Source organism: Oreochromis aureus, linkage group 10 (assembly GCF_013358895.1).
Source record: "Oreochromis aureus strain Israel breed Guangdong linkage group 10, ZZ_aureus, whole genome shotgun sequence".
NCBI classification, from domain to species: domain Eukaryota; kingdom Metazoa; phylum Chordata; class Actinopteri; order Cichliformes; family Cichlidae; genus Oreochromis; species Oreochromis aureus.
The window spans coordinates 20973398-20988221 of record NC_052951.1 but is presented as its reverse complement, the minus strand read 5'-3'; the positions used below and the strand labels follow the sequence as shown (position 1 = coordinate 20988221).

At 41.4% G+C, this 14824-nt stretch overlaps 1 protein-coding gene across 1 annotated transcript; it reads right to left on the bottom strand.

Moving 5' to 3' along the window:
• Positions 1-1107: 1107 nt before the first annotated feature.
• LOC116319688 (sodium/hydrogen exchanger 6-like) lies at positions 1108-14773 on the bottom strand. The gene is made up of 16 exons (XM_031739097.2): positions 14359-14773; positions 13735-13934; positions 13508-13585; positions 13268-13344; positions 12570-12682; positions 12303-12408; positions 10906-11047; positions 10648-10753; positions 9618-9706; positions 7918-8031; positions 7520-7631; positions 5828-5981; positions 5705-5735; positions 5525-5613; positions 5060-5165; positions 1108-3569 (listed from the first exon to the last, which is right to left on the bottom strand). Exons 1-16 carry the CDS (start codon positions 14633-14635, stop codon positions 3240-3242), a joined length of 2124 nt encoding a protein of 707 aa, XP_031594957.1. The 5' UTR covers positions 14636-14773; the 3' UTR covers positions 1108-3239.
• Positions 14774-14824: the final 51 nt, after the last annotated feature.

Sequence of the window (14824 nt, the reverse complement as noted above, 5' to 3'; positions counted from 1 at the left end):
AACTTGCTACATGCACATATATAGTGTACATCAGTCATGTGAACAGAAATGCTGTGAAAAACCAAGCACAGCCTTGATGCTTCCATAGAAATGTCAAAAGTAAGTAGCAGCCAGGTACTGCTAATTAGATGCACTTGGTTAAATCATAATCGGAGAGTGTGTGCACCTCTATAAAAAAAGAAATTTTGGCACTTTGCAGGTCTGTTGTATTCAGGTGTGTGTTCAGACACTGCCACAATCGGCCCAGGAGTGGAAATCCCAGCAAATTCCCCCCAACATCAGACTGTGCAATACTCTGTGAAACTGCAGAAAACCCAGGTGCTAAATCTCAGAGTCTGCAGGCCTTAGTTACATGTTAAAGTTCAAGACAGCACAATTAGAAAAAGAGGTATGACTTACTTGGAAAGCAGAGAGAAAGCTTCTTCTCTCTGAAAAGAAGGGTTTGTAAAACTGCATCTGAACAAACCAAGACTTTTATAACAATGTCCTTTAGAGAGACAAGACCAGTGTGGTGGTGTTTGACCGCAAGGTTCATATCACAGCATATCAGCACAACCACCGCATACCAGCTATGAAGTTCAGGGGTGACAATCTGTGCTCTAGCACCTTGAGCTCCACAATGAACTCCTCTGTATGCCAGATGTGAGGCCATCTGTCTGACAGCTAAAGCTTGGGCCAAACTGGGTCACGCAATAGGAAGAAGATCCAAGCTCACCAACAAATCTACAGCAAAATGATTGGAAAAGAAAAGATTCGGGGCTGGAATGGCCGAGTCAAAGCCCAGACCTCCACCTGATTGAAATGCTATGCATAAAGAGAGCTGTGCATAAATGAACACTCCCAAAAATCCCAATGAACTGAAGCACCGTTGTAAAGAAGAGCGAGTCAGAATTCCTCCACAGTGACGTGAGAGAATGATAACAATTACTTCTTCAGTTATTGGTGCTAAAGGTGGTTCTAAGTACAGACCGTGATTCAGTAACAGGACTGCACACAGTCATGTGAAAACTTTTTCACATGACTGTGTGTGTGTGTGTGTGTGTGTGTGTGTGTGTGTGTGTGTGTGTGTGTGTGTGTGTGTGTGTGTAAACAGAAAAATCCATTCCATTTAATATCACTAAAAGTATTTTTATTTACTTTCAGTAGAACTCACAAGTTGTCAGACTGAAAACACACTGTTAATAACTTTAGGACTAAACAGGGAAAAAATTAATTTCATCTGAAATGATGATCTCCAACATTTTTAAAACATCCACTTATCAACCTATTGCAGGTGTAACAATCACATACACAGTTTCCACAAGCAAATTTTTATATTTCAAATATTCAGAGAGGTGCATGTCCACATTTGTGTAAGAATCTCAAACCTCAATACTGCTCGAAGATCAAAAAGACAACACGTTTGGAGCTCGGCACAATTAAAACCCATGTATTTTTTTTAAGAGGTCTAATTTTGACCGACTTTCTCTTTAGGCATCAAAATAGTTGTAGCTATGTGAGACGGGCCTGGTGAGCACAAACAAGGGTGTGGATTATCTGAGGAGACATCTCCCAGTGAGGCCAGAACATATTTGATGAGCCTGGTTCCCAAATAAGGGAACACCATCATCCGGGAGCTCGAGTAACTTCCCCTCAACATTCAGAATCCGCTCACTGTTACTTCATTTTCACATGTCACATAAGCGTTTTGATAAATTTCACATAGGAACTTTGATCACAGAATGCCTACGTTTGAAAAATACGTGTGTTTCTATCCATTAATGCAAGCACAACATTATTTATTATATAATTTGCACTCTTTTGGGCTCTTCAGGACCGAATGTACCGAGTTACACCACAGGAAGTCAATGAATGGCCTAATCAGTCGAAAAGATTTTACATCATACAAAAAAAAAAAAAAAAAAAAACTTCTTACTGCATGTTAGCAAATCAAAATATGTACAAATCTACATTAAGTAAATGAGTTTCTGAATAGGCACTTTAATTCATAACAGTTCAGCCAGCTGTCAGTATTCTTTGATGAGACATCACAAACACATAGAAGCTTGTTTTTTTTTAACGACTCAACCAGATGGAGGCAGAAAATCCAGAAATAAACTAATATTAGCCCTAATAACCACATCAGTATACTTGGCCAGACTGCCACACACACACACGTGCGCACACTCACTCATGCACATACACACAAATGTAAAATACACACACAGGGAAGCTCTAGTTTCCAAATATAAAGTTACAGTTTCTGCTACAGTACAGAAAGGAGACATTTTTTTAAACATGCATACAGTCCAGGAATGAATAATCGCCTCCACCTGTGAAGAAATCTGTAGCGCTTTTATTCCGCCCCCCCACCCCTCGGAAAAAAGTCGTAATAGGAGCCTTTCACCAAAAAGAAATCTCACACAAAAAATACAAATAAATAGATAATAAATAAACTAAATGAATCAGTATATAAATAAATCATTTTGTTAAATAAATCAATGTTACATAAATAAATCAAAGCGTAAACAGACTGATTTAGAGGCAGTGCTAAAATCTAAGATGGTGGAGATGCTCCTGCACTGGTGTGGATGCAGTTTGTTCTCTTTAATCAGTACCTGCCTGTTTGTTCTGCTCAGGTCTTTGTTTGCTTCCTCCTTTGATAATCTCCTAATCACATCCTTGAACTGCTGATGAACTCTGGGAACAATAACTAGTGTTAAAGTGAGCCAGTCTGTGGATATGTTAGTGGGATTAGTTACCAAACTGTAGTGTAGATGGGCTTTAACGCCCTTCGGTGTTATGCGTGGTGCTTATCTTCAGGTAGAAACACACAAAGGGAGCTGGGCGAATGCAGAAGCTCTTGCCACAGAGAAAAATGTGAACTGTGTATACAGCTAGGTTTAGAGAGCGCTACCATATCACCAGTGTGGCACAAACACAGGAGCAAATGAAGCCTCCACATTCGGGGTGAAATGTAATCTATAAAATCGAGAAGCTCTTGATTTAAAAGTACCTCACGTCACATTCAGTGTCACAGTTATCCCGACTTAAATCAAGCTCAAACAATTTTAAAACTGCATGTTAGATAGATTGGTGGTGAGAAAATCAATCTGTGCTTTCTGATTGAAAATCCCGATGAATTTATATTTGTTTGTTTTTTTAAATATGTCATTATTTTGATCAGTTGTATGTATGGTGTGTGTTTTGTTTTTTTTAAGTTGGAAACAACAAACTGCGTCCTCAGAGCGGCAGCTTTCTTACAGTCTGTGCCTGTGAGGTTCAGAGCGCGGCGGGGAGGGTGGCGGAGGCAGGGTGACGGTAGTCGGGGCCTCCACGGGGTCATCCATGGGCAAGACCAGCCGCGTTCCCCGGATCGCCACTTCGTGTTCTGCCACAGAGAGCTCGTGATCCAGACCTTCATCGAAAGAACCTACACCACCCCCGGCGCGGGTGGTGGAGGAGCGCTTGGGGTTGACGGTGCGGGATCCGGACGCGTCAGTGCTGACGGTGACGTCGGCATACATGGAGCTCACGCTGGCATCATTCAGGATGAAGTCAGAGTCGTCGTCATGGAGCTGACCTTCATTCTGGTGAGTGGGGAGAGAAGAGACGGCCATGAATGCTTCTACATGAAACTTAATCAAAATCAAGAATGATCCTTGATCAGTATGAGTATGTTTGCATGTACAGTACTGTGCAAAAGTCGTGAGTCATGCCTTATTTCTTTATATTTTCTTGGGAAAATGGGAAATAGGTGCAACGATTTACTGAAACATGTGAAAACATGCATGGAAATAAAGTGTGTGAAGTAAAGTAAGTGAGTAAGTCAATATTTGGTGTGACCACCTTTATTCTTCAACACAGCCTGAACTCTAGGAAGCTTTCCTGTTATTTCTTTATAGTCTTTAGGAACACTTCTCTAGGCTTCCTGAAGGACAACATGATCCCACACTGCTTCAGTAATGTTGAGGTCCAGGCTCTGTTGATGCCAATCCATGACTGAAAGTGTTTTGTGTGTTTTTACTGCATTGGCAGTGCGTTTGGGATCATTATGATGCTGACAAATGAAGTTGTTGCCAGTAGATCAAAATCTGATCTGCTTTCATAATTCCATCAATTTTAATAAGATCCCCAACACCACTGGCTGAAACGTAGCCCCAAAACATGACAGAGCCTCCACCGTGCTTTAAAGACGGCCGTAGACACTCACTGTTGTACCTCTCTCCCGACCTCCTCTATACATATTGTTAAAACAGAAGTTTGCAAACTTGGATTCCTCACTCCATCAGAGCTGTTGCCACTGATTTCGAGTCCAGTTCTTGTGTAATTGGCATAACTCAGCCTTTTCTCCTTGTCACTCTTCCTTAAGAAGGGCTTCTTGACAGGCATCCTTCCACTGAGACCATTACTGATGAGCCTTCAATGATCAACTGAAGGTCCAGATGGATGTCTCAGGTCCTGAGTCAGATCTTTATTGATTTCTTTTCTATTTCCTAAGAAATGATTATCAGATACTACGCATCTGCTGTAGATATTTCTTTTAGAGTTAACACTTCTTCTTTAATCCTCAAATTTTCAGTATCCTCTGATTTTTTTTAAAGGGCATGGCACAGAAATACTAGTTTATTCCTGTCAAATGGCTTTTTCTATAGATTAAACTAAAAAAAGGGAATAGATAGTGTTTTTTGTGACAGACTTCCTAAAGATACAATTTAAAAAAATTTTTTTGCCAAGTTTTCTTAGTTTAGGTACGTTTCTTATGCTTGAATGATTCATAGCTAATTTTTAAGTGTACTAAAAAACAACAACAACAAAAAACGTTCCTCTGAAAATGGTCAGGAACATGGACTTCATTGGAAAAAAGGGAGTGAAAAAGCAGCCAATGTCGAAAGAAAAACTTTGAGAAGCCTTCAGAAAGTCTGGAGAACTATTTTCTCAAAGAGCACTTCAAAGAAAAAAAAAGTTACAAGAAAGCCTGGCTCCTTAGAAGGAAAATCTAAATAAATGAGAGGTGGCTGAAGACTTTTACACAGTCCTGTAAATCTGAATAACTCATAATTCTTTTTCATGTCCAAACCTCATAGGCCTGTGGGCTGGTGAGGCATCGAGCCAGCGGTCCACAGCATGCAGGCATAGTAGCAGTGAGAGGCGGACCGCTGTGGGTCAGGAGGGGTTTCAGGTAGCTGGTGAACAAGCTTGTGTCAAGGAGTGCACAATATAACCACGTTAAAGCAGTCTGGTTCAGCTGTAACAATAATGACTCAACCAGGTTTTCAACCCCAGCAAGTAAAGGAATATTTCTGTTTCACAACATCACTGTGAAACTTAAAACACATTTTATGGTTTACTAGAATTTTTTAGCTGAAATGTTTAAGTAAAAGGTTTAACATTTTAAAAACACCTTTGTGAAAAGCACAATATAAAACATAGTAAAATATATATCGTCACTCTATCTCTGAACCTCCTGTGTTGTTATGTTCTAGAAGTTTGTAAAGAGCGCCCTCTGGTGGCCACAGGTGAACACATCAGGTTCAAAGGATACTTGTGGTCAAAGTTATACCATATCCTAAAAGGCCAGGCGCTCTCATGTTTGGTGCTCCTTCGCTGTGACCCATCCAACGCACCCGAATTCTGTTCAGCAGAAGGGTGATAATAAGAAGGTGTGCATTTTTATTTCATCACAACATCAGACAAATTAATACGGCACTCAACACCAACTCACAGTGTTGTCTTGATCAGAGTCCACACCCACCCTAAAAAAAACCCAAAGCAAAAACATGTACTTTGACAAAGTTCAGCGGAGGTGATGCAGCACAAACAGTAAGATACATGGAGGCAGGCTTACGGTATGCTCATGAAAGATAGCATGGGTGTGGTGCCACCACCACAGATCCACACAGTGAAGAAAACAATCAGGAGCGTGGTTGAAAACATCATCTGACGGGCGTAAGTCGCTGTGTCTCGAATGGAAAGTGCAAAGGTCATCGCCCCACGCAGACCTAGAGGAGACGAAAAATAAAACAGGGATGGGTGAAAAAGTTTTATTAATTATTGCTCATGTTGTGGATACATAGGCATATATGCGCAAATAAGAAAGAAAGTCCAAAGGACACAAGTCATTCTGAGAAGACGGTTCGAGGTCAGGTTTAGGTTAAGTCTCCGGGAAACAAAGCAGGTCCACTGTAGTGTGAAAAAACTGGAAAAACCAGAGCACCGTCCACATATTAAGTGATGTGTAGCTGATCGTTAGTTGATTTCAGGCTCCAGATGTGCAGGTGACCGACGTCAACTAAAAATAAACTGAGACCAAGTATTAAAAAAGTTGCCTTTGGTTTCAGTCTTTGTCACCTTCACTAAGTCTAAAGAGGCTTTGGTGTATATAACTACAGCCTCTGTGAATGTGTGAGCCGTTTACCCTTCGAACTTCTTTCTAACATTCACCAACAATATGCTAATAAAATACACAACTCCCACTCAGACTAATGAAAATGAAACTTCAACTGAATTCTTCTAGATGATAAAATCAAAACTGAAACATGTACACCCACTCTGGAAACAAACGGAAAATCCTCCTTCTTTTTAGGGGTTGCCACAGCGGACTATTTGCCTCTCCCTATCTCTAGCATCCCCCTCTGTCACATCAACCCTTTCCATGTCCTCCTTCACTACATCCGTGACCCTCCTCTTAAGTCTTGAAGTCTGGAAGCCCCATCTTTAACATAGCTTTGTCCAATATATCCACCATTGCTCCTCTGCACATGTGCAAACCATCACAGCCTTGACACTAACTGAAACCACACCTAATGAACATTAACTATAATAGCCCTACAAGTCACTGAACTTTTTAACGTTCCTCTTTGCTGGTCTCTTCCTGTGCGCATTCCCCATTAAAGTGTGGCAGCGTGCCTTTTGTCCGTTTATTATTAACTTAATAAAAGTTAATAATAAATGTATCCTGTTCTTGGCTTAACTACTTCAGTTATTTCCTGGCAAGCTCATGCGCTGTGCGATGGTGTGGGTGTTTTTGCCTCTCCGGCTGCTGGTATATGTAGCAATGCTAATGAGCCGTTCCGAAAGTTTTCTCAGTGTACTTAATGAACTGTTGACATATATAACTGAAGGTTTAAGTGTAGAAACATGTCGGGGAATTCTATTTTTAGCATGTTTCAAAATCATTTTTACTTTTTACTTCTTTCTTGGTCCTTTCTGAGTAGGAAGAAATCTAAATTACTGACATAGAGACAGTTAGTATATTTGGTATGTTGTTTTGCTGAATGTCCATATATGACAGTTGCACTTTGCTGTACTTTTTCTTCTATTTTTTATAATGTTATATATAATGTTATATTTAAAGTAGAAGCAGACAACTGGGCTTTTCATTATCATATTGTAGAGCGAGTGTCGTTGGTCTACAAGGAGACTGCACGCCATTATCTGATGTTTTTAAACAGTTAATTGTTTAATTGTCTTATCGATGATTTTATCGATGTATTTCGGTTCGAGTCCAAGCCTGATAAACGGCTTTATACTGACGTACCTGCAAACATCATAACGTGCTGAAAATTGTATCCGATCTTGTTCTTGCGGCCCAGGTTGAGGAGGAAGGACAGGGGGTAGATGTTTGCAGCCCTGCCCAGAAACACTGCCACCTACACAGCGCAGGAAGGTCAAGGACACAACACAGGAACTCTAACACTGGAATGGAAAATAATCACACATAGACGTAAACACCAGCTCGGCGGTGACTAAGCTTTGATATGCTGATTTGCATTGTTATTTTTGGCCTTGGTTAAACATGAAATAGAAGTTCAATTGTAATGGTATAAATATACACCAAAATATTTTTCAAGGCACATAAAACAAAGGGTTTTCATCATATATCCTGATGCCCCGCAGAGGCACTGAGTCCTTAACCACCAGCAGAGTAAAGGATACGAAGGCTCCGACAATGAAGAGAGGGTTGAAGACGTGCGACTGGAAGGAGAAGAGCGTCAGACCCATGTAGGAGAAGATGAAGTTCTCTGCCAGGAAGTTCAGCAGCTCAAACAACTGAAGGGGATGAGACAAGCGGATATTGAGTTTCATTTATATATATGCTACTTCCCCAGTTTTTACACTTCCTTCTATTTGAAACATTTAAAAACTTCCAAAATATTTTTGCGCACCATAAAATGACGACTCTGGAAGACCCAGAGTTCGGGAGAGGTCATTTAAAAAATGTTTGTCACATTTTCTTATGAAGCTACACTTGATGCGCCTATTCTACAGGGGCTTGCCAATCAAACATGTTAACCACTACACCAACAAAACATGTTTGACAGTGACAGAATGCAGTGAAAATCAATAACCTGTATTACAGAGTCCTATCTCCTCCCCCTCATAAACAGGGGGGAGGAGCTCGCACACTACAATGAAGGGTCAGCTTTTAATGAACTTTTACTGTGCATGCGACCAGGAGTGTGCATGTAGTTGTGAATCATCTGATGTTTTGGACATTTCTTCCCCTAGGCCTCAGTCACACAGGACTATAGGTTGGTTGGTGACCCACTGGCAATCTTTAGTCACTAGGGAAAATATGTATTCACTGTCCAGTTGGCGAATGATTAATGGAGGCTGTTGGCACCAAAAACCTCGTTATGCTCGCTCTGGTCAGATTGGCGCAGTGCACTGTAGTTTACATGGAAGATGCCGATTTTCTGCAAATACTTTGCAGCTGCTGGCCGTGCGGTCATTAGAAGAGACCTTCAAAGTAAAAGCTGTGCCTTACCAGCGCAAACTAAACATTTCAAAGCGGCCTGGAGTGCAGACGTAAATATTTTAAGCTGGTTTTCAGACACTTGAAAGCCATTTCCCACATTTGCTTCTTATAATAATAACAATAATAATAATAATAATGGATTGCATTTATATAGCGCTTTTCGGGACCCCTCAAAGCGCTTTACAATACCACTATTCATTCACTCTCACATTCATACACCGGTGAAGGCAAGCTACAGTTGTAGCCACAGCTGCCCTGGGGCAGACTGACAGAGGCGAGGCTGCCATATCGCGCCATCGGCCCCTCTGGCCCTCTTAGACACTTTTTTGTCATTTCTCTATCTCAGTGCTGCTTTTGAGTCAGGTGACCACAAGTTTCTTGCGTGTCATATCATCTTTAACTCATCAGAAACACATAAGTATGACAAACTCATATCTACAAACATCCTGCATTATCACGAACTGATACTGATGATTGTAGTCACTGGTTATTAACATTTAGTTGATATGTACGTGCAGCTCTGTGACTTCCTAGCTTCAACAGAAGACACAGAGCTTTGAGTTTGTAGGACACGCAGCAGTCAGCCACATCAGCTCCATCAGCTCACTGTTTCTGTGAATAAATGATAGCAGCTCGTGGATTTCTCAGAACTTTCTGCAAATTTGGCAAAAAGTATAACCAAGCTTGCACTAATGCCCAAGAAGCAGAGAAGCTGTGAGTCATCCTTCCTTCCAAGTTTTTCCTTTCAAGATATTTCACAGATTTAATTCTTTGCAAACCAGATCTTTTAATGCAATTGCGCAGCAACAACTGCTGCTTGAAAATTAATTAAAAACAATGGGATCGAGCACAATGTATAAGTTATACTGCATTTCACCTGTTTGGTCCTGTCTTGAGAGTCTGGTGAGAGATTGTTGTAGGTGTAGTGGGCCTGAGTGATCCCACAGAACAGCACAGCAACAACACCTGAAAGAACACACAGTCAACCCACATCAGCAGTCGGTAGGTTGATAATCTTGGTTTGAGCTTGGTGAGATTCTGCGGTTCTGCTATTGTCAGTCAAACCCAGAGATGAAAATCCAACGATTACCAAGCACTGTGTGTGTGTGTGTGTGTGTGTGTGTGTGTGTATATCGTATATTTGTTGACATGTTTCTACATCATCAGAAACACAGTAATTGTATCTTAAGCCCACAAACTGTACGCAGTAACTTACAGTTTTAGAAAATTGGGCATTTATTTTACTTACTGTATATATTTATTTTTACTCACTATCCAGAGAACTGAGCTGAGAGCCACAGTCAGCACAGACGGGTAGGAAACTACTGAGAGACAGACTAAATAAACATTGTTGTTGCTGCTGTTTTGTCATTTGACGGGACAAAAATGAATTCTTCAGTGAGACACTGGATAACTGGCACCATGAGAAGCTAAACAAAGCCTGTGTCCTTATCTAAATCTTCCTGTTTAGGAGAATAAAACTTCTAAATGTTATTATTAATGTCCAAACAGATATTTATAACCTTTTGGTGTGAATGAGTCAGTTTTACTTAGTAGACCAACAACTGTGTTAAATGAAGCTTCAGACTAACAAAAGATGGATATCAGATGTCTTCTCGTGAAGACCAATGAGTTATCAGACCTGACCTATCTTTGCAAAATACTACACAGAGAAATACCTAAGAAACACACAGATAAGCTGACACAGACTCTATGCCTCCACAGAGCACTTAAATGACTCCTTCGGGGTAGTTTCCAGTGAAAGCATGTGTCACCAAGACTGCACACATACACACGCACAGACTCACAAGGTGAAACCACTATCTCCCACACTGCTGCAGCTGCTAATCAAATACGGAAGGCAGTGTTGTTACAACTGCATGAGAGAGACTTTGTTGCAGGTCTACCTGTGAACCCGCAGGCCTCCGCCAAGAGAAAGGTGCTCCAGGACATCAGGAAAAAGAGCGCCGTCTCCAATAAGGGGAAGTCCCGCAGCTTAGTGAACTTGGTGACGTGACGGAAAGTTAAGGGACCAAACAAGGAGGCGTGGCAACTTTAATACACTGGAAAAAGGGAGAAACTGTATCGTTATTCATTTACCTCTTGCCCACACCTGTGAATGTAAATGTAAAATATGTCATGGTAAGAAACAAGTGAAAGGATATGAGGGCGGTCACAACTCCTGTAACAACACCGAGAGCAAAAGATCCGCTGAAGACGCCCAGAAAGACGCCGAAGGACTTCAACATGGCCATGGCCTCAAAGCTGTGGCTGTTGTCGCCTGCAGGCTGGTACGCCACAATGGAGCTGCAGGGAAGACAGAGAGCATGCACGCAAAACCATTTAGAAGAAAAAAGGAAGTGGGGCTTTACTACAAAAGAGGCCTTACTAAGAAAAGGGAAGCTGGTCAAACACATGCTCACAAAATAGCGTCAGGAATGAAATCACAAATGCAGCAACCCAACTCCAAGAATGGCTTCTCTTACCAGTCTCATCCGATTTAATTCAGATGAACTTGGTTATGATTTGGACATATCTGCAAAGACTTCAAATATGTGGAGTTGGGTTTTACAGTCATAAATGGAAAAATAAAAGGTCTTGCATGCTTCATTTGAACTCTATCAGGTTAATATGCAGCAATAACCTTTAATGAGCCTAAATGACTAAAAACTTCAGAAGAATAAAGGGTTTCCTGGTGATTCTATAAATGGTGGGTGATCTAAAAATCAAAAATAAAAGTAGGAATGGATATGAAAGGGCTGCAGCGTCTCAGGAGTGAAAGGGAGGGTGATGAAGGATGATCCTAAAGCGTACCTTCTAAGGTTTGAGGTTCTAAAATATTAACAAAAGCAAAAACCACGCAGTCCCCCTGACCAGCCCACCCACCGAGGAGTCACTGTCTGGTTTTCTCCCAGCCATTCCTCGGCCACCTCAGGTAACAGTGAGCTCTCGTTTCCTGCGGAGCGCACAGCTCCAGCACCATGCCTACCCAGCTTTTCGAAGCGGAGGAGAACACTACATACATACGTACGTACGGGCAAGGCGATGCATGACACAGATGGGTGGAGACAGGTAAGCAGTGAAATGACAGGGATTGATGTTAGTATGATTAATGCGTGTACAATACAAAAAAGCCATTTCTGCCACAGTTAGCTCCATTCAAGCACAGGTTTTATGGGACTAATTAGAAAAGAACTAGAAATTATAATTACAAATGTAACTGTTCTTTCTGTGTGTAATGAATATGAAAAAATTGGCACTATTTTTGGAGCCCAACTGAAGGAATCAAACACAAAATTAACAGTTTTTCTTCTGCATAAAAATTAATTTAACTCAGATTTAACTCAGGTTCCAACAGTTTGAGCTGAATTGTTCACCAAAATGTAATTACTTTAGCAAAAAGCCCCACATGATTGAGCCTAAACTGCTACAGCTTCAGAAAGAAACATTGCACCAATTATATCAACTAATAACTCTTAAAAAGCACTTATTGTTTTGTGACGGCCATTAAAAATTGTTCGTTAATGTGGCACCGATGCTTCAGTGCATCAGTAATACGTACGAGGAGAGGACGATGGCGACGGCATCGTTGAGGACGCTTTCCCCAAACAGCAAAGCGTAGAGGTCCACGTCTACCTTTAGCTCATTGAAGATGGCGAGGACTGTCACTGAGACACAGAAAATAAAGAGTATAAAACATCGAAATAATAACAGGAACGCTTCCACGCTTCTTCAACAGCAGCGTGCAAAAGAAGTGATTTTATTACATGCAGTCCAAAACAGCATCAGATGCTTATCTTCTCTGTTAATTTTGGATGTGGGTACCTACCAGGGTCTGTTGCTGAAACGATGGCCCCAAAGAAGAGGCAATCAGTAAAGTAAAAATCTCCACCAAGCTGCCCCACGACTTTCATGAAGGACACAAAGCCATACATGATCAGCCTAGGAGAGAAAAAACAAACACTCAAACCACTGCTATTCAGCAACAATCTGATCACATGTAGGAATGCAAGGTCTGCAGTGTGGTATGTACCGTGGGTGTGTGGATACTCTATCTCATCCTCACCATCTTCAGAGGTCTGCAACCTGGATGTCATCCTGGACTCCACCCTCACATTCACATCATATATTAAATCCATCTCTGAATTTGCCATCTACCACCTGAAGAACATCTCCAGACTGTGGCCAGTACTCTCAGACTTTGCAGCTAAAACCCTTTCATGCTTTCATCACCTCCCGCCTGGACTACTGTATCTTCAGAACTCAGCTCCTAGAGTTCTTACTTGTACAAAGTCCCAGTAACACATCACCCACACCGGCTCCTGGGAAAGTCCCATATTTCCTAAAAGATCTACCTCCTTGCCTACATGCTCTTGCTTCCCAGTATTTATCTGACCTTTTCCTCCGCTACACAAACCTTGGAACCAGCTATATAAATCTAAGTTACTATTGTCAATATTATCATTGCATGGCTTAAGATTTTCTGCACTATTCTGAACTAATTTCAGAGATTTTTACTTCACTTACCCGATAACAAAGCAGGATATAACTGTTCCGATGAAAGCATAGGCGAGGATGGAACCGATGTTTCTGAAAAAGTGTCTCTGAGAAAGACAGAGAGCGGGTGTTTATTTTAAGAAAGAGGCTACGAACAAATGAATAATCTTAAAAAGAAAACATTAAAAAAAAACTATAAACCCTTACAGCTATATATTTAATAACAGATACTTATATAAATCTTTATATAAAACCTTTTGACACTCTTACCCTTTTCAGACTGTAACCCGCATGGAAAATAATGGGAGGCAGCAAAATGTTGAAAAACACCTCTGGGTCAAAGGTCACCTGAGGAAAGCAGTAAGATGTAGGTTAGTTAGGCACTTAATTGCCATCCATCCATTTTAATCACATTATGAGACATACATGTCTCGCTTAGTGTGAGACATGCACACTAAACAGCCAATACTTCAACCCTCCACCATCTGTTCCCTTGCCTTTCTCAACATCTCATCATCCTGTACTTGGTGACCTTTGCCCTGTCCGACTTCCCCCTTCAGAGTGTACTCATAGAACCGTCCGCTGACATTGACCAAGAGAGTGGCAGGACTGCCGTTAACGGCACAGCCGAGAATCACGTCGCTCATGCTTTGGGGGGCGTGGATGCCAAACCGCAGGATCACACCCACCAGCAGTCCTTTGGGAAAGTGGAAAAAGAGAAAAGAGCAAGTGAAATCAGAACAGGCAGCACAGGATTTGAAGTTAACTATTATTTGAGGAGGAAATTAGGCTGAGATTGCATTTAAAACTATTGAATCAACCAATACTGATGGGAGAATTATTCTTACAGAAGTGCGCTTTATTATTTTGAAAGGAAAGGATACTTTAATAGCTATAAATAGGAATTATAGGGCCCATCTCTAGTCATTTGTTTGTCGTTTATTGTTGCAATACAATACCCATTATCGTGTATTCTGTTGCAACAGTTTTTATTAGGGATATCACTCTGATTAGAAGTATGCTGCCCAAGATACGTGAGATTTACCTGTTAAATTATTCAGCTAGCATTAAAGCTACGTTTAATGAACTGACTGATATGACTGCTAGCTCGGTGTCCTTACCATAGATCATGGCAAGCCCTGTTTCGTGCAGGAACCTGAATCGGCGGTGTTTGAAAAGCCATATGGTTAGTATGGTGAGCGTCAAGAGCATTATGAATATCAGTAGGTAGGCACTGTCCTGTCGGTGGCTTTCCTCTGCTATCCTCTCAGTTGCGCCGTTGTCCATCGCACCGCCGTCCCCTTGGCTCCCGACGAGCAGGACTGTGAGCAGAAAAGGCAGCAGCAGCGGCGCTTTCGACGGCTTACCGCCAAGAAAGCGACTCCGTGTGAATCCCATTTTGTCTCTGTGTCCAAACAGTTACATTTGTTGTTAAATTAGTGCTGCTTTTTTTGCCGGGAAACAGCTGATTAGATTAGAAATTAGCTGGACCGGGGTAAATGACAGGTCCTTCCTTGCCGTTACCAAAACACTGGGACTTCCGGCTCTTCAAAATAAAAGCTTCGAAGGGCAAAGTTACACATAAAC

Excerpts from the sequence above, each read along its gene's own strand:
- LOC116319688 (XM_031739097.2), bottom strand. The coding sequence starts at position 14,635 with ATGGGATTCACACGGAGTCGCTTTCTTGGCGGTAAGCCGTCGAAAGCG. Across the intron at positions 5,982-7,519 it reads GCACGTTATGATGTTTGCAG|GTCTGCGTGGGGCGATGACC; the intron begins GTACGTCAGTAT and ends CGTCTCCTCTAG. Across the intron at positions 5,166-5,524 it reads TGGTATAACTTTGACCACAA|CTACCTGAAACCCCTCCTGA; the intron begins GTATCCTTTGAA and ends CTTGTTCACCAG.